This window comes from Anopheles gambiae, chromosome 3 (genome assembly GCF_943734735.2).
Source record: "Anopheles gambiae chromosome 3, idAnoGambNW_F1_1, whole genome shotgun sequence".
NCBI classification, from domain to species: Eukaryota; Metazoa; Arthropoda; class Insecta; order Diptera; family Culicidae; genus Anopheles; species Anopheles gambiae.
Window position 1 is genome coordinate 10,788,973 of NC_064602.1, and position 15,923 is coordinate 10,804,895.

The following is a 15,923-nucleotide window of genomic DNA, read 5'->3' on the forward strand; positions in this document are numbered from 1 at the left end:
TTACGTGAGTAAGTTCTTATGTAAAGTTCTACAAAACCCACTTCTTCAATCGGCCCCCCCAGGTTGCTCCATTGCTGCCCGGAACGTGGCCAAGGTCAGCCCTGGTGCCCTTCTATTTGTGTCACTTTTGCACACCCGGCCAGCAAAGAAACGGTTCCGGCCAAGTTCAAACCTGCCAGCTGCCCTGCCCAAACAAGCGTCCCAGCTGCATGTGTGTGTGTGCGCGTGTTTGCAGCAACGGGTTAGGGTGCTTATTACAAAATCCCATACGTGACGCGAATCACCAATGTGTGCACCACCGGTTACAATCTAAGGTGCAACATATTAAAAGAACTCTTACCACCCACCGATCACACCACCCAGCCCAACGCACACACTCTCGCTTCCTGTAAAATTAGCTGCATTCGTGCCGGGCCGGGGCTACAATGCGCGTGCGGCCCAACCGAGGGAAGGACTACTTTCGAGCGCGAACGAACAACAGCCCACTGGCAACAGGCCTGCGCTCAGTTAGGGGGAGGCTGGATGGAATAGATAAAGTTTAATTGCCCGTTCGGGCGTAAATATGTCACGTTCGATAATTGCGTTAATTAGTCGGGCGAGTGGGACTGCACTTTCTGCTGCGTGTTGAATGCCTTCCTACGCATGTCTTTTTCAGATTCCATTTCGGATGAAAGTGTGCAACGAAGCTGCTAGAATTGCTTACTTTTGTATGAGCAGAAGAATTTAGATATTGCATAACTAGTACTACCTAGTACTTCAAAACATCATCCAAACAAACTACAAATTGTAGTGGCGTAATAAAGTTCCCGAGCTCCCGCGTGACCACGACATTAGTCACGAACGCCCAGGTCCCCGGGCACGCTCCCCATGTCGCGATTAATCGATCCACCTAAAAGCTGTTCATTAAAAATCAATTCGTTTGAGGAACTTTTGCTCCAGTAATCGGTTTTATGTGATCAATTATCTCACAAGCATCGAGTGCGGGCGAGTGATAACAATTAGTGCTGGTTTTTTTTTTGCGTCCTGTTCTAAACCACACAAAGCCCCGTCGCTCGACAACTTTTTCCTTCTTTCTGCTGCGTACAAATATAGCACACTGATTGGTTTATCTGCGGCCGATCGAGAACCGCCAGTGTTGATGTGCTGTGCCGAGCCGTTCTGGACACAACTTGCGGCGTATGCTAATTACTATCCGCAGCTCACTATCGCTCCCACGGCTGTGCGACAGCTGTGTGTAACCGTATCCTGGTGACAAGAACACGCCACGTAAGAACGGACCAGATGCCAGCAGGAAGGCCTATCGAGTGCAGAAACACCAACAAAACCTGCCCCCAGGGCTGCCCTGCCTTGACCGAGCTCCGGTACGGGGGGGGGGGGGTGCAGGCTTTGTGCTCGAAGGGGGAAAGTCAATCGTGTGGTGCAAACCGGGGCGTAAGATGCTATTTGCGTACCGAGCCGAACGTCACACAAAACAAACCCCATTCCATCACCCAAGCCGTTATCAATCAATTAGAGTTCAGCAAAGGTGAGCTAAACCCGCCCGCCATCTTGAGTTTGCAGCGCTGGGAGCTACTAATTGTAGCTTTCTCCCACTGTGTGGTGGTGTGGCAGGTGCACCTAGAATGCACATTGTTCTAGGCGCAGTACGGAGATAATTGACTCCCGGTGGTTTGCCACCTGAACGCGCACAGCATCACCTGCCCAGCGCTGTTTTATTGCACTGCCGTGCGTTACCGTGTGAAGGTTGACTCCCGATGTTGGCTTTATAAAACCACGCGCAATGGGTGAGTCCGAGCGTAAACCGACTGCTGCAGTACCTGAAGAACCTTCGCGAGACAAACACTCCAGCAAATCAGATCGCCATGAAGGTAAGCGATCGTTCGAAAGCAAAATCTTGAAGTGAAATCCTCAGGAGCTCTTCAAGAAATTCTAAACTCACTTCCCCGTTTTCAGTCGTTTGCTGCTACTGCTGTTGCCTTAATGGCTGCTGTGGGTATGATCGAGGCCGGATACATCGGCGCACCGTACACCGAGCTCGCACACGCGTCGCACACCGTCCACGATACCGGTGCCTACTACGACGATCACTATGCGCCGTTCGCGCACGCTGCTCCAGCCTATGCCGCACCGTATGCTGGCTACTACTATGGCAACCCCTCCGGTACGTACAGCTACTGGGGCGCCCATGGACCGACGGTCGTGCAGGAAAATGCGGCCAGCCTGCCAGCGGCACCCCTGCATGGAGCTCATCTGTACGCGCCGTACGCATCGCTTTACGGAGCCTACAGACCGGTGAAGACGACTGTCGTGCAGGAGAACCATGCGGCCGGTAGTCTTGCGAACCATTGGGGCCTTCCCGCTGCCTACGGTGTGTACGGACACGCGTATGGATATGGACACTACAACCATCATCTTGATGGCGTGGCCCCAGTTGCTAAGTATTTGCTGTGAAAAATCCATTTGATATAAAAATGTTAATTTGTTCGAAGAAAATTTGCGTTTGACTTTAATTCCATCGTTGCACTAACGAATGCTCCGGATTAAATCTCTTGAATGCTCTCGATCTTGTCAATCATACTCCACGCTATACGGTGACATTGAACTCAAAAGAAGAATATTTTTCCGAGCCCTCTGCTGGGGTACAACCACTGTAACCCAATCAAGCCAATCGTATCACAGTCACGCGAATAATTGCAGCTGATTTTAAAGCATATCATTACAATATCATCTCACTCAAACGAACTCCAACAAAGTACACTCATCATCCAACGGACACACATTAAAGTAATCATTCTAATTTGACGCACTCGACCTATCCCCCTTCCCTTGCCCTTTCAAGTACACGACAGCTTAATCCACCGTCAGCGAGGCTGTCAACGGCATTGAAGTCTTAATCCTGCACACCTTACTCATTAGCCGAGCTAGAGTTTGGACTTTTCTGCTTCCTGCAAAGTTAATCCGCTCGGTTTGCTACAGATGCTCGAGAAATGGTAACGAAACAGAGGACAAGAAAAAAAAACTTTCGCAATCGATCGATTTCGCAAAGACACACGCGACAGTAAGAACGGAAGGGATTGCACTTTCATTTGCATAAACCTTTTGCCGCCAGCTGGCCCAGCGTGCCCAGCTCGTACCGTGGCGTTACCGTTGATAAATGGTAATCAATCAACGACAGCCGCAACCACTGTATCCCCCTGCCGGGAGCGGTCGAGAGGGGGAGACGCAAGGGCACTTGACGTAAAACATACCCACACCCATTCGAGGTAATCGCTCGTACTGCACCCGAACCGAGGGCACAGGCACCACTTTGTGATGATGTGACGGCCGATGTGCAATGTGTGGTGCATGGACAGATTTGCTACTCTATTCCAGCAATCCGGTGCAATAGGGTGGTGGAGGAAACAAAAGGAACAAATTGTCGGTTGTAGCGTACTACGAACATTTGTAAGATTAATGCATCTATAAACAGAACGGTAACGTGCATACCGTTCATGCTTTGGAGCTTTTAATCTTCATTGGATTTTTTTGATGTATAGCAAATCTTTCAGCTAAGCACTATTTCAAGGTGTGGTAATAAAAAACCCATATCCCAACTGACAACAACACAGTACATCGATCAAATATTGGACATAAAAAAAATTAATACAAAATTATTGACACAAACAAAAATATCATCAAACATCTAAGATAACAATTTTTAGTGAAAATTAATAACCACACAAATTAACCATTGCAAAATCTCTATAAAATTTATTTACACATCAATACCAATCCTTTAAGCAACAATCGACTTCTGGTTCACCAGATGGCCTGGCAGAGGGGCCACATGAACGGCTCCCGGGTTGGCAGCAACGTACTTCGCGGCATGACCCTGGACTGGGAGGTAGTTGTTGTATCCGTAGCCGTATCCGTGACCGAGACCGTATCCGTGCTCCACACCGTATCCTCCATACAGACCCAGCGGGCTGACCGTCTTCAGAGTGTTCACGTTGGCCTGGACCACAGTTGGGGCGTACTTGGCACCGTAGTATCCGCTATATAGACCCACCGGGCTGACCGTCTTCAGAGTGTTCACGTTGGCCTGGACCACAGTCGGAGCGTACTTGGCACCGTAGTATCCTCCATACAGACCGTTGTTGTAGACAGAGTACGGAAGAGCGGCCGAGTACGGGTAGGAGAGGCCATGGTCCAGCACGGACGAGTATCCCAGTCCACCGAGCGACGAGTAATGACCCAGACCATCATAGGCACCCAGGCCATGGAGGCCAGAGCTGTAGGCGTACGGAAGGACCGACTGCACCGCTGGCAGATATGATCCCTGGGAGACAGTGGCCAGAGCCAACACAGCGATCGCGATGAATCCCTGGAAGGAAGAATAGAACCAATGATAACATATCAGTACCAACCAAATGTTGACCGAATTGATCGATTGAACTCACCTTCATGGTCACAGTTGAGTGCGTTGGTCGATTGGATATGATCGCGAAAACGTTGCAAGTGAACTGTGATCGTTTGTCCCAATGATCGTCTGCTTTTATAACGAGCCAAACGCGACGCTTTTCCGGCCTTCTGTTGGACCTTGACGACGGAGTTTTCCTTTCGTTTTGGACTTCCGGTAGGAGGCGCTATAAATGATGCGTTCGATTGTGTTTTTGGTATCACTATTCGTACAGCTCTTCTATCAACACAACATCCAACCAATCCAACTAAAATGAAGGTAAGCTTCGTCGGAAATCTCGATACAAACATCCCTGCTCATCCAATTCTTGTATCTCATTCCAGTTCTTCATTGCAATCATGGCTGTGGCGTTCGTCGCTGCCTCGGAGGCGTCCTACCTGCCATACGATGATGTCCTGTCCTACCAGCACGGCTACGGCTATGGACTTCCGGTGTCGAAGGTGGTCTATGGCTCGTCGTACGATCTCCCAGCAGCGGTGGACAAGTACTCCTACCCATCATCGTTGTACGGTTCCTATCCGGCCGTGAAGAAAGTGGTCGAATACCCGTCGGTTGCTCCAGTGCTGGCCACCAAGGTCGTTGATAACAGCTACGATCTGGGATACAACAAGCTGGTCGCTCCAGTTCTGAGCAGCGGATACGGTCTGGGATACAACAAGCTGGTCGCTCCCGTCGTCGCCACCAAAGTCGTCGATAATGGACTGTGGAACTATGGAGGATACGGTCTGGGATACAACAAGTATCTGTCGACTGCTCCCGTTGCCAAATACGTGTTGTAAATGTAGATAATATTGTTTTAATAAACCGGCTCCGATTGATGACGTGTGAATGTTAACCCAAGCTGATCGCCATTCTGTTTGAGCGAGCGTTAGTTTCCCGTTCTCTTTGTTCGATCGTTCGTTGTGTGCTTTGGAAGGGATGGTATGGTTGTTTTGGGAGATTTTGGGGATTGCATTTTTTGTTGTACTTTGGAAACTACATTCATGATTGTGTTTCCTTCTACTGGTATAAAAGGCGTCTCTGTACTCGTATCAATCAGAATCAGAACGATCTTCGACTCGATTGCATACCAGCATCCAACTCAAACCCCTAACCAGCAATCATGAAGGTAATTCAAAGGCTTTCTCATCTCCATCAAGTGTCCTCAAGTAAACGCTCCTGTTTTCTGGTTCTTTTTCTTATCAGTGCATCGCAGCTGTAGTCATGGTGGCTCTGGCCGTCGTCGCTGAGTGCGGCCTCATTCCGGCTCCGGTGGTGTACTCTGCTCCCCAGACGACTGTCGTCCAGCAGAATGTGGCTCCGAAGTACGTGGTTTCGGCCCCTCTCGCGTACGCCGCTCCCGCTTACTCCTATGCCGCTCCGTCCTTCTCCTATGCTGCGCAAACCGTCTCCCATGCCGTCCCAGCCGTCTCGTATGCCCGTGTCGCCTCAGTAGCTCCAGTCGCCTACTCCGCGCCATCGTTCTACGCTGATTCGGATGTGGTGGAAGCTGCTCCAGTGGCCGTAGCTCCTGCTGCCACCGTCGTCGCTCAGCCCGCCGTGGCTGTTGTCGCCCAGAAGGAGGCTCGCTATGTTGCTGCCAACCGTGGCGCCGTCCACGAGGCTCCTCTGGCCGGACATGCCGTCAACCAGCAGTCCCTGAACCTTGAAGCTGCACCAGGAACTCTGTAAACATAATTTATTATCCATGTACAAAATCCAGTCGCGCTTAGAACATAAACGAAATAAACTTGAACATGTTTCAAAGTGAAATGATGATTTGTTTCATATGCTTGATGAGCTGACGCTTGTGTTAAAGAAATTTAGTAATATTGGGTTGGATTTAAAATTAATTGGTTTGTCAAACATCAGAATGCATTGGAAACTTAAAATTTAGGATAATGTAGAACACCAATCATATTTTGAGTTAAATATTCCCCGCCAAACTAACGAGCAGCAAAGTTTCCATGAAAATCATATTTAAGCTACTGTCCTTAATGGAAAAATTTTGTTCATTCAGCGAGCTTAACCTAAAGACATCTCTAATAATCATCCTCAACACAAACAACATGAAGGTACGATAAACAAAGAATAAGTTAGGCTAATTCAAAAAAACCAAAAACAATTTTTTTACCCCTTAAGGGATTCATCGCGATCGCTGTGTTGGCTCTGGCCACTGTCTCCCAGGGATCGTATCTGCCAGCGGTGCAGTCGGTCCTTCCGTACGCCTACAGCTCTGGCCTCCATGGCCTGGGTGCCTATGATGGTCTGGGCCATTACTCGTCGCTCGGTGGACTGGGCTACTCATCGGTGCTGGACCATGGCCTCTCCTACCCGTACTCGGCCTCTCTTCCGTACTCTGTCTACAACAACGGTCTGTATGGAGGATTCTACGGTGCCAAGTACGCTCCGACTGTGGTCCAGGCCAACGTGAACACTCTGAAGACGGTCAGCCCGCTGGGTCTGTATGGAGGATACGGTGTGGAGCACGGATACGGTCTCGGTCATGGATACGGCTACGGATACAACAACTACCTCCCAGTCCAGGGTCATGCTGCGAAGTACGTTGCTGCCAACCCGGGAGCCGTTCATGTAGCCCCTCTGCCAGGCCATCTGGTCAACCAGAAGTCGATTGTGGCGTAAATGACTGTGATCTCGAGCAAATGTATGTGAAATTGTAAATAAAGGGAATATTTAACTCAAAATATGATTGGTGTTCTACATTATCCTAAATTTTAAGTTTCCAATGCATTCTGATGTTTGACAAACCAATTAATTTTAAATCCAACCCAATATTACTAAATTTCTTTAACACAAGCGTCAGCTCATCAAGCATATGAAACAAATCATCATTTCACTTTGAAACATGTTCAAGTTTATTTCGTTTATGTTCTAAGCGCGACTGGATTTTGTACATGGATAATAAATTATGTTTACAGAGTTCCTGGTGCAGCTTCAAGGTTCAGGGACTGCTGGTTGACGGCATGTCCGGCCAGAGGAGCCTCGTGGACGGCGCCACGGTTGGCAGCAACATAGCGAGCCTCCTTCTGGGCGACAACAGCCACGGCGGGCTGAGCGACGACGGTGGCAGGAGCTACGGCCACTGGAGCAGCTTCCACCACATCCGAATCAGCGTAGAACGATGGCGCGGAGTAGGCGACTGGAGCTACTGAGGCGACACGGGCATACGAGACGGCTGGGACGGCATGGGAGACGGTTTGCGCAGCATAGGAGTAGGACGGAGCGGCATAGGAGTAAACGGGAGCGGCGTACGCGAGAGGGGCCGGAACCACGTACTTCGGAGCCACATTCTGCTGGACGACAGTCGTCTGGGGAGCAGAGTAGACCACCGGAGCCGGAATGAGTCCGCACTCAGCGACGACGGCCAGAGCCACCATGACTACAGCTGCGATGCACTGATAAGAAAAAGAACCAGAAAACAGGAGCGTTTACTTGAGGACACTTGATGGAGATGAGAAAGCCTTTGAATTACCTTCATGATTGCTGGTTTGGGGGTTTGAGTTGGATGCTGGTATGCGATCGAGTCGAAGATCGTTCTGATTCTGATTGATACGAGTACAGAGACGCCTTTTATACCAGTAGAAGGAAACACAAACATGAATGTAGTTTCCAAAGTACAACAAAAAATGCAATCCCCAAAATCGCCACAAACAATACCATACCGCCTCTTCCAAAGCACACAACGAACGATCGAACAAAGAGAACGGGAAACTAACGCTAGCTCAAACAGAATGGCGATCAGCTTGGGTTAACATTCACACGTCATGAATCGGAGCCGGTTTATTAAAACAATATTATCTACATTTACAACACGTATTTGGCAACGGGAGCAGTCGACAGATACTTGTTGTATCCCAGACCGTATCCTCCATAGTTCCACAGTCCATTATCGACGACTTTGGTGGCGACGACGGGAGCGACCAGCTTGTTGTATCCCAGACCGTATCCGCTGCTCAGAACTGGAGCGACCAGCTTGTTGTATCCCAGACCGTATCCGCTGCTCAGCACTGGAGCGACCAGCTTGTTGTATCCCAGATCGTAGCTGTTATCAACGACCTTGGTGGCCAGCACTGGAGCAACCGACGGGTATTCGACCACTTTCTTCACGGCCGCATAGGAACCGTACAACGATGATGGGTAGGAGTACTTGTCCACCGCTGCTGGGAGACCGTACGACGAGCCATAGACCACCTTCGACACCGGAAGTCCATAGCCGTAGCCGTGCTGGTAGGACAGGACATCATCGTATGGCAGGTAGGACGCCTCCGAGGCAGCGACGAACGCCACAGCCATGATTGCAATGAAGAACTGGAATGAGATAGAAGAACTGAATGAGGATGGATGTTTCTAAAGGAATTTCCCTAGAAGCCTACCTTCATTTTAGTTGGTTTGGTTGGATGTTGTTTTGATAGAAGAGCTGTACGAATACTGATACCAAAAACACAATCGAACGCATCATTTATAGCGCCTCCTACCGGAAGTCCAAAACGAAAGGAAAACTCCGTCGTCAAGGTCCAACAGAAGGCCGGAAAAGCGTCGCGTTTGGCTCGTTATAAAAGCAGACGATCAATGGAACAAACGATCACAGTTCACTTGCAACGTTTTCGCGATCATATCCAATCGATCAACGCACTCAACTGTGACCATGAAGGTGAGTTCAATCGATCAACTCGGTCAACAATTGATTGGTACTGATAAGTTATCATTGGTTCTATTCTTCCTTCCAGGGATTCATCGCGATCGCTGTGTTGGCTCTGGCCACTGTCTCCCAGGGATCATATCTGCCAGCGGTGCAGTCGGTCCTTCCGTACGCCTACAGCTCTGGCCTCCATGGCCTGGATGCCTATGATGGTCTGGGTCATTACTCGTCGCTCGGTGGACTGGGATACTCGTCCGTGCTGGACCATGGCCTCTCCTACCCGTACTCGGCCGCTCTTCCGTACTCTGTCTACAACAACGGTCTGTATGGAGGATTCTACGGTGCCAAGTACGCCCCAACTGTAGTCCAAGCCAATGTGAACACTCTGAAAACGGTCAGCCCGCTGGGTCTATATGGCGGATACTACGGTGCCAAGTACGCTCCGACTGTGGTCCAGGCCAACGTGAACACTTTGAAGACGGTCAGCCCGCTGGGTCTGTATGGAGGATACGGTGTGGAGCACGGATACGGACTCGCTCACGGATACGGCTACGGATACAACAACTACCTCCCAGTCCAGGGCCATGCTGCGAAGTACGTTGCTGCCAACCCGGGAGCCGTCCATGTGGCTCCTCTACCAGGCCATCTGGTCAACCAGAAGTCGATTGTGGCGTAAATGACTGTGATCTCAAGCAAATGTATGTGAAATTGTAAATAAATGGAATATTTAACTCAAAATATGATTGGTTTTCTACATTATCCTAAATTTTAAGTTTTCTATGCATTCTAGTGTTTGACAAACCAATTAATTTTAAATCCAACCCAATATTACTAAATTTCTTTAACACAAGCGTCAGCTCATCAAGCATATGAAACAAATCATCATTTCACTTTGAAACATGTTCAAGTTTATTTCGTTTATGTTCTAGGCGCGACTGGATTTTGTACATGGATAATAAATTATGTTTACAGAGTTCCTGGTGCAGCTTCAAGGTTCAGGGACTGCTGGTTGACGGCATGTCCGGCCAGAGGAGCCTCGTGGACGGCGCCACGGTTGGCAGCAACATAGCGAGCCTCCTTCTGGGCGACAACAGCCACGGCGGGCTGGGCGACGACGGTGGCAGCAGGAGCTACGGCCACTGGAGCAGCTTCCACCACATCCGAATCAGCGTAGAACGATGGCGCGGAGTAGGCGACTGGAGCTACTGAGGCGACACGGGCATACGAGACGGCTGGGACGGCATGGGAGACGGTTTGAGCAGCATAGGAGTAGGACGGAGCGGCATAGGAGTAAGCGGGAGCGGCATACGCGAGAGGGGCCGAAACCACGTACTTCGGAGCCACATTCTGCTGGACGACAGTCGTCTGGGGAGCAGAGTAGACCACCGGAGCCGGAATGAGGCCGCACTCAGCGACGACGGCCAGAGCCACCATGACTACAGCTGCGATGCACTGATAAGAAAAAGAACCAGAATACAGGAGCGTTTACTTGAGGACACTTGATGGAGATGAGAAAGCCTTTGAATTACCTTCATGATTGCTGGTTAGGGGTTTGAGTTGGATGCTGGTATGCGATCGAGTCGAAGATCGTTCTGATTCTGATTGATACGAGTACAGAGACGCCTTTTATACCAGTAGAAGGAAACACAATCATGAATGTAGTTTCCAAAGTACAACAAAAAATGCAATCCCCAAAATCGCCACAAACAATACCATACCGCCCCTTCCAAAGCACACAACGAACGATCGAACAAAGAGAACGGGAAACTAACGCTCGCTCAAACAGAATGGCGATCAGCTTGGGTTAACATTCACACGTCATGAATCGGAGCCGGTTTATTAAAACAATATTATCTACATTTACAACACGTATTTGGCAACGGGAGCAGTCGACAGATACTTGTTGTATCCCAGACCGTATCCTCCATAGTTCCACAGTCCATTATCGACGACTTTGGTGGCGACGACGGGAGCGACCAGCTTGTTGTATCCCAGACCGTATCCGCTGACCAGCTTGTTGTATCCCAGACCGTATCCGCTGCTCAGCACTGGAGCGACCAGCTTGTTGTATCCCAGATCGTAGCTGTTATCAACGACCTTGGTGGCCAGCACTGGAGCAACCGACGGGTATTCGACCACTTTCTTCACGGCCGGATAGGAACCGTACAACGATGATGGGTAGGAGTACTTGTCCACCGCTGCTGGGAGACCGTACGACGAGCCATAGACCACCTTCGACACCGGAAGTCCATAGCCGTAGCCGTGCTGGTAGGACAGGACATCATCGTATGGCAGGTAGGACGCCTCCGAGGCAGCGACGAACGCCACAGCCATGATTGCAATGAAGAACTGGAATGAGATACAAGAATTGGATGAACAGGGATGTTTGTATCGAGATTTCCGACGAAGCTTACCTTCATTTTAGTTGGATTGGTTGGATGTTGTGTTGATAGAAGAGCTGTACGAATACTGATACCAAAAACACAATCGAACGCATCATTTATAGCGCCTCCTACCGGAAGTCCAAAACGAAAGGAAAACTCCGTCGTCAAGGTCCAACAGAAGGCCGGAAAAGCGTCGCGTTTGGCTCGTTATAAAAGCAGACGATCATTGGAACAAACGATCACAGTTCACTTGCAACGTTTTCGCGATCATATCCAATCGATCAAAGCACTCAACTGTGACCATGAAGGTGGGTTCAATCGATCAATTCGGTCAATATTTGGTTGGTACTGATAAGTTATCATTGGTTCTATTCTTCCTTCCAGGGATTCATCGCGATCGCTGTGTTGGCTCTGGCCACTGTCTCCCAGGGATCATATCTGCCAGCGGTGCAGTCGGTCCTTCCGTACGCCTACAGCTCTGGCCTCTATGGCCTGGATGCCTATGATGGTCTGGGTCATTACTCGTCGCTCGGTGGACTGGGATACTCGTCCGTGCTGGACCATGGCCTCTCCTACCCGTACTCGGCCGCTCTTCCGTACTCTGTCTACAACAACGGTCTGTATGGAGGATTCTACGGTGCCAAGTACGCCCCAACTGTGGTCCAAGCCAACGTGAACACTCTGAAAACGGTCAGCCCGCTGGGTCTATATGGCGGATACTACGGCGCCAAGTACGCTCCGACTGTGGTCCAGGCCAACGTGAACACTTTGAAGACGGTCAGCCCGCTGGGTCTGTATGGAGGATACGGTGTGGAGCACGGATACGGCTACGGATACAACAACTACCTCCCAGTCCAGGGTCATGCCGCGAAGTACGTTGCGGCCAACCCGGGAGCCGTCCATGTGGCCCCTCTACCAGGCCATCTGGTCAACCAGAAGTCGATTGTGGCGTAAATGACTGTGATCTCAAGCAAATGTATGTGAAATTGTAAATAAATGGAATATTTAACTCAAAATATGATTGGTTTTCTACATTATCCTAAATTTTAAGTTTTCAATGCATTCTAGTGTTTGACAAACCAATTAATTTTAAATCCAACCCAATATTACTAAATTTCTTTAACACAAGCGTCAGCTCATCAAGCATATGAAACAAATCATCATTTCACTTTGAAACATGTTCAAGTTTATTTCGTTTATGTTCTAAGCGCGACTGGATTTTGTACATGGATAATAAATTATGTTTACAGAGTTCCTGGTGCAGCTTCAAGGTTCAGGGACTGCTGGTTGACGGCATGTCCGGCCAGAGGAGCCTCGTGGACGGCGCCACGGTTGGCAGCGACATAGCGAGCCTCCTTCTGGGCGACAACAGCCACGGCAGGCTGAGCGACGACGGTGGCAGCAGGAGCTACGGCCACTGTAGCAGCTTCCACCACATCCGAATCAGCGTAGAACGATGGCGCGGAGTAGGCGACTGGAGCTACTGAGGCGACACGGGCATACGAGACGGCTGGGACGGCATGGGAGACGGTTTGCGCAGCATAGGAGAAGGACGGAGCGGCATAGGAGTAAGCGGGAGCGGCGTACGCGAGAGGGGCCGAAACCACGTACTTCGGAGCCACATTCTGCTGGACGACAGTCGTCTGGGGAGCAGAGTACACCACCGGAGCCGGAATGAGGCCGCACTCAGCGACGACGGCCAGAGCCACCATGACTACAGCTGCGATGCACTGATAAGAAAAAGAACCAGAAAACAGGAGCGTTTACTTGAGGACACTTGATGGAGATGAGAAAGCCTTTGAATTACCTTCATGATTGCTGGATGGAGGTTTGAGTTGGATGCTGGTATGCGATCGAGTCGAAGATCGTTCTGATTCTGATTGATACGAGTACAGAGACGCCTTTTATACCAGTAGAAGGAAACACAAACATGAATGTTGTTTCCAAAGTACAACAAAAAATGCAAACCCCAAAATCACCCCAAACAACCATACCATCCCTTCCAAAGCACACAACGAACGATCGAACAAAGAGCACGGGAAACTAACGCTAGCTCAAACAGAATGGCGATCAGCTTGGGTTAACATTCACACGTCATGAATCGGAGCCGGTTTATTAAAACAATATTATCTACATTTACAACACGTATTTGGCAACGGGAGCAGTCGACAGATACTTGTTGTATCCCAGACCGTATCCTCCATAGTTCCACAGTCCATTATCGACGACTTTGGTGGCGACGACGGGAGCGACCAGCTTGTTGTATCCCAGACCGTATCCGCTGACCAGCTTGTTGTATCCCAGACCGTATCCGCTGCTCAGAACTGGAGCGACCAGCTTGTTGTATCCCAGATCGTAGCTGTTATCAACGACCTTGGTGGCCAGCACTGGAGCAACCGACGGGTATTCGACCACTTTCTTCACGGCCGGATAGGAACCGTACAACGATGATGGGTAGGAGTACTTGTCCACCGCTGCTGGGAGACCGTACGACGAGCCATAGACCACCTTCGACACCGGAAGTCCATAGCCGTAGCCGTGCTGGTAGGACAGGACATCATCGTATGGCAGGTAGGACGCCTCCGAGGCAGCGACGAACGCCACAGCCATGATTGCAATGAAGAACTGGAATGAGATAGAAGAACTGAATGAGGATGGATGTTTCTAAAGGAATTTCCCTAGAAGCCTACCTTCATTTTAGTTGGTTTGGTTGGATGTTGTTTTGATAGAAGAGCTGTACGAATACTGATACCAAAAACACAATCGAACGCATCATTTATAGCGCCTCCTACCGGAAGTCCAAAACGAAAGGAAAACTCCGTCGTCAAGGTCCAACAGAAGGCCGGAAAAGCGTCGCGTTTGGCTCGTTATAAAAGCAGACGATCATTGGGACAAACGATCACAGTTCACTTGCAACGTTTTCGCGATCATATCCAATCGATCAAAGCACTCAACTGTGACCATGAAGGTGGGTTCAATCGATCAATTCGGTCAACATTTGGTTGGTACTGATATGTTATCATTGGTTCTATTCTTCCTTCCAGGGATTCATCGCGATCGCTGTGTTGGCTCTGACCACTGTCTCCCAGGGATCATATCTGCCAGCGGTGCAGTCGGTCCTTCCGTACGCCTACAGCTCTGGCCTCCATGGCCTGGATGCCTATGATGGTCTGGGTCATTACTCGTCGCTCGGTGGACTGGGATACTCGTCCGTGCTGGACCATGGCCTCTCCTACCCGTACTCGGCCGCTCTTCCGTACTCTGTCTACAACAACGGTCTGTATGGAGGATACTACGGTGCCAAGTACGCTCCGACTGTGGTCCAGGCCAACGTGAACACTCTGAAGACGGTCAGCCCGCTGGGTCTGTATGGAGGATACTACGGCGCCAAGTACGCCCCAACTGTGGTCCAGGCCAACGTGAACACTTTGAAGACGGTCAGCCCGCTGGGTCTGTATGGAGGATACGGTGTGGAGCACGGATACGGTCTCGGTCATGTATATGGTTACGGATACAACAACTACCTCCCAGTCCAGGGTCATGCTGCGAAGTACGTTGCTGCCAACCCGGGAGCCGTTCATGTGGCCCCTCTGCCAGGCCATCTGGTCAACCAGAAGTCGATTGTTGCGTAAAGTTTGATACTCGAATTGTAAATTGAAGTGAAACATATGTTCTTTCGTTGTATATAAATATATTCATGCAAGGCTGTTAAAAGCAATTAAACATTTTGGCGTAGATTCCCAACTTTGTATTATCAACAATACTTTTTATTTGATTTCTTTTGTTTTTTAATAACGGCGTATGCAGTAGTAATTCTAAAGTCTTATGTTTCTAAAGAGTTGAATTTCAATCGTTTTGTATTTTTGGTCCGTACAGTAACAACTTTCTGCAAGGTAGTAATTATTGTAAATCTTTGCTAGCTCTAAAATTTGTTCTTTCCAATTCCTTTTTTGATAACTTGTTACACTTTTTTACAAATCATAGTACCATATTTTAAGAAATCATTTTAAACTACTTGTTGTTACTTTTCTTCCAAAACATCTTTCTACAAACACACCTCCCTTTGTGTCCATATTAGCCTATTCTCGGCAAGCCCCAAAAGTGCAAACGAGTTTTGGCCCGATTCCGTTACAACCGGAAGGGTTTTGAGGGTCAGCATACCTTCGCCACCATCGGGTGTATGTATCACGTTACGCACCGTTACGCACCCTCCAACGAACGAGAGTTCCAAATTTCAAGATCAATGCCAATGGTGTCGACTTGGGAACCGGTTTAATTCCTTTGCAAATCCGTTGCTTTTCGACGTTGCGGTGACGAGATGAAGAATTGCAGTTCACTATAATTATAGCCCTCCAAAGGTGGAGCTACTATTCGGAACGTCAACCGTCAGCTGCACGACTGGGCGGTCTATTTTGTATAGTTCTTTCGAGTGCGTGCGCCA

At 49.3% G+C, this 15,923-nt stretch overlaps 14 protein-coding genes across 14 annotated transcripts; 7 read left to right on the forward strand and 7 right to left on the reverse strand.

The window, feature by feature from the left end:
* The first annotated feature begins 1,706 nt into the window (after window positions 1–1,706).
* On the forward strand, window positions 1,707–2,493 carry LOC1277522 (uncharacterized). Its single transcript, XM_316989.4, has 2 exons — window positions 1,707–1,868; window positions 1,954–2,493. The coding sequence occupies exons 1-2, from the start codon at window positions 1,863–1,865 to the stop codon at window positions 2,449–2,451; spliced, it is 504 nt and encodes a 167-aa protein (XP_316989.2). The 5' UTR covers window positions 1,707–1,862; the 3' UTR covers window positions 2,452–2,493.
* A 1,230-nt stretch (window positions 2,494–3,723) lies between these two features.
* Window positions 3,724–4,583, reverse strand: LOC5668198 (cuticle protein 64). The gene is made up of 2 exons (XM_061662522.1): window positions 4,440–4,583; window positions 3,724–4,363 (listed from the first exon to the last, which is right to left on the reverse strand). Exons 1-2 carry the CDS (start codon window positions 4,443–4,445, stop codon window positions 3,776–3,778), a joined length of 594 nt encoding a protein of 197 aa, XP_061518506.1. The 5' UTR covers window positions 4,446–4,583; the 3' UTR covers window positions 3,724–3,775.
* A 46-nt stretch (window positions 4,584–4,629) lies between these two features.
* On the forward strand, window positions 4,630–5,294 carry LOC133394069 (uncharacterized). The gene is made up of 2 exons (XM_061662533.1): window positions 4,630–4,717; window positions 4,783–5,294. The coding sequence occupies exons 1-2, from the start codon at window positions 4,712–4,714 to the stop codon at window positions 5,236–5,238; spliced, it is 462 nt and encodes a 153-aa protein (XP_061518517.1). The 5' UTR covers window positions 4,630–4,711; the 3' UTR covers window positions 5,239–5,294.
* Window positions 5,295–5,459: 165 nt separating this feature from the next.
* On the forward strand, window positions 5,460–6,211 carry LOC133394067 (cuticle protein 16.5-like). Its single transcript, XM_061662529.1, has 2 exons — window positions 5,460–5,567; window positions 5,645–6,211. The coding sequence occupies exons 1-2, from the start codon at window positions 5,562–5,564 to the stop codon at window positions 6,128–6,130; spliced, it is 492 nt and encodes a 163-aa protein (XP_061518513.1). The 5' UTR covers window positions 5,460–5,561; the 3' UTR covers window positions 6,131–6,211.
* A 214-nt stretch (window positions 6,212–6,425) lies between these two features.
* LOC5668199 (keratin-associated protein 19-2) lies at window positions 6,426–7,143 on the forward strand. The gene is made up of 2 exons (XM_061662519.1): window positions 6,426–6,513; window positions 6,581–7,143. The coding sequence occupies exons 1-2, from the start codon at window positions 6,436–6,438 to the stop codon at window positions 7,079–7,081; spliced, it is 579 nt and encodes a 192-aa protein (XP_061518503.1). The 5' UTR covers window positions 6,426–6,435; the 3' UTR covers window positions 7,082–7,143.
* Window positions 7,144–7,290: 147 nt separating this feature from the next.
* LOC133394068 (adult cuticle protein 1-like) lies at window positions 7,291–8,008 on the reverse strand. The gene is made up of 2 exons (XM_061662532.1): window positions 7,932–8,008; window positions 7,291–7,854 (listed from the first exon to the last, which is right to left on the reverse strand). Exons 1-2 carry the CDS (start codon window positions 7,935–7,937, stop codon window positions 7,372–7,374), a joined length of 489 nt encoding a protein of 162 aa, XP_061518516.1. The 5' UTR covers window positions 7,938–8,008; the 3' UTR covers window positions 7,291–7,371.
* Window positions 8,009–8,202: 194 nt separating this feature from the next.
* Window positions 8,203–8,928, reverse strand: LOC133394064 (shematrin-like protein 1). The gene is made up of 2 exons (XM_061662526.1): window positions 8,833–8,928; window positions 8,203–8,767 (listed from the first exon to the last, which is right to left on the reverse strand). Exons 1-2 carry the CDS (start codon window positions 8,836–8,838, stop codon window positions 8,264–8,266), a joined length of 510 nt encoding a protein of 169 aa, XP_061518510.1. The 5' UTR covers window positions 8,839–8,928; the 3' UTR covers window positions 8,203–8,263.
* Window positions 8,929–8,989: 61 nt separating this feature from the next.
* Window positions 8,990–9,827, forward strand: LOC133394062 (uncharacterized). The gene is made up of 2 exons (XM_061662520.1): window positions 8,990–9,110; window positions 9,187–9,827. The coding sequence occupies exons 1-2, from the start codon at window positions 9,105–9,107 to the stop codon at window positions 9,772–9,774; spliced, it is 594 nt and encodes a 197-aa protein (XP_061518504.1). The 5' UTR covers window positions 8,990–9,104; the 3' UTR covers window positions 9,775–9,827.
* A 156-nt stretch (window positions 9,828–9,983) lies between these two features.
* LOC5668191 (cuticle protein 16.5) lies at window positions 9,984–10,720 on the reverse strand. The gene is made up of 2 exons (XM_061662531.1): window positions 10,628–10,720; window positions 9,984–10,550 (listed from the first exon to the last, which is right to left on the reverse strand). The coding sequence occupies exons 1-2, from the start codon at window positions 10,631–10,633 to the stop codon at window positions 10,065–10,067; spliced, it is 492 nt and encodes a 163-aa protein (XP_061518515.1). The 5' UTR covers window positions 10,634–10,720; the 3' UTR covers window positions 9,984–10,064.
* A 177-nt stretch (window positions 10,721–10,897) lies between these two features.
* LOC5668192 (uncharacterized) lies at window positions 10,898–11,589 on the reverse strand. Its single transcript, XM_001688933.2, has 2 exons — window positions 11,513–11,589; window positions 10,898–11,447 (listed from the first exon to the last, which is right to left on the reverse strand). The coding sequence occupies exons 1-2, from the start codon at window positions 11,516–11,518 to the stop codon at window positions 10,959–10,961; spliced, it is 495 nt and encodes a 164-aa protein (XP_001688985.2). The 5' UTR covers window positions 11,519–11,589; the 3' UTR covers window positions 10,898–10,958.
* LOC5668193 (uncharacterized) lies at window positions 11,527–12,500 on the forward strand. The gene is made up of 2 exons (XM_001688932.2): window positions 11,527–11,790; window positions 11,867–12,500. The coding sequence occupies exons 1-2, from the start codon at window positions 11,785–11,787 to the stop codon at window positions 12,434–12,436; spliced, it is 576 nt and encodes a 191-aa protein (XP_001688984.2). The 5' UTR covers window positions 11,527–11,784; the 3' UTR covers window positions 12,437–12,500.
* A 226-nt stretch (window positions 12,501–12,726) lies between these two features.
* LOC133394075 (cuticle protein 38-like) lies at window positions 12,727–13,295 on the reverse strand. Its single transcript, XM_061662611.1, has 2 exons — window positions 13,290–13,295; window positions 12,727–13,212 (listed from the first exon to the last, which is right to left on the reverse strand). The coding sequence occupies exons 1-2, from the start codon at window positions 13,293–13,295 to the stop codon at window positions 12,727–12,729; spliced, it is 492 nt and encodes a 163-aa protein (XP_061518595.1).
* A 262-nt stretch (window positions 13,296–13,557) lies between these two features.
* On the reverse strand, window positions 13,558–14,271 carry LOC133394065 (uncharacterized). Its single transcript, XM_061662527.1, has 2 exons — window positions 14,173–14,271; window positions 13,558–14,107 (listed from the first exon to the last, which is right to left on the reverse strand). The coding sequence occupies exons 1-2, from the start codon at window positions 14,176–14,178 to the stop codon at window positions 13,619–13,621; spliced, it is 495 nt and encodes a 164-aa protein (XP_061518511.1). The 5' UTR covers window positions 14,179–14,271; the 3' UTR covers window positions 13,558–13,618.
* A 97-nt stretch (window positions 14,272–14,368) lies between these two features.
* On the forward strand, window positions 14,369–15,205 carry LOC5668205 (uncharacterized). Its single transcript, XM_061662521.1, has 2 exons — window positions 14,369–14,450; window positions 14,527–15,205. Exons 1-2 carry the CDS (start codon window positions 14,445–14,447, stop codon window positions 15,112–15,114), a joined length of 594 nt encoding a protein of 197 aa, XP_061518505.1. The 5' UTR covers window positions 14,369–14,444; the 3' UTR covers window positions 15,115–15,205.
* The last annotated feature ends 718 nt before the right edge of the window (window positions 15,206–15,923 follow it).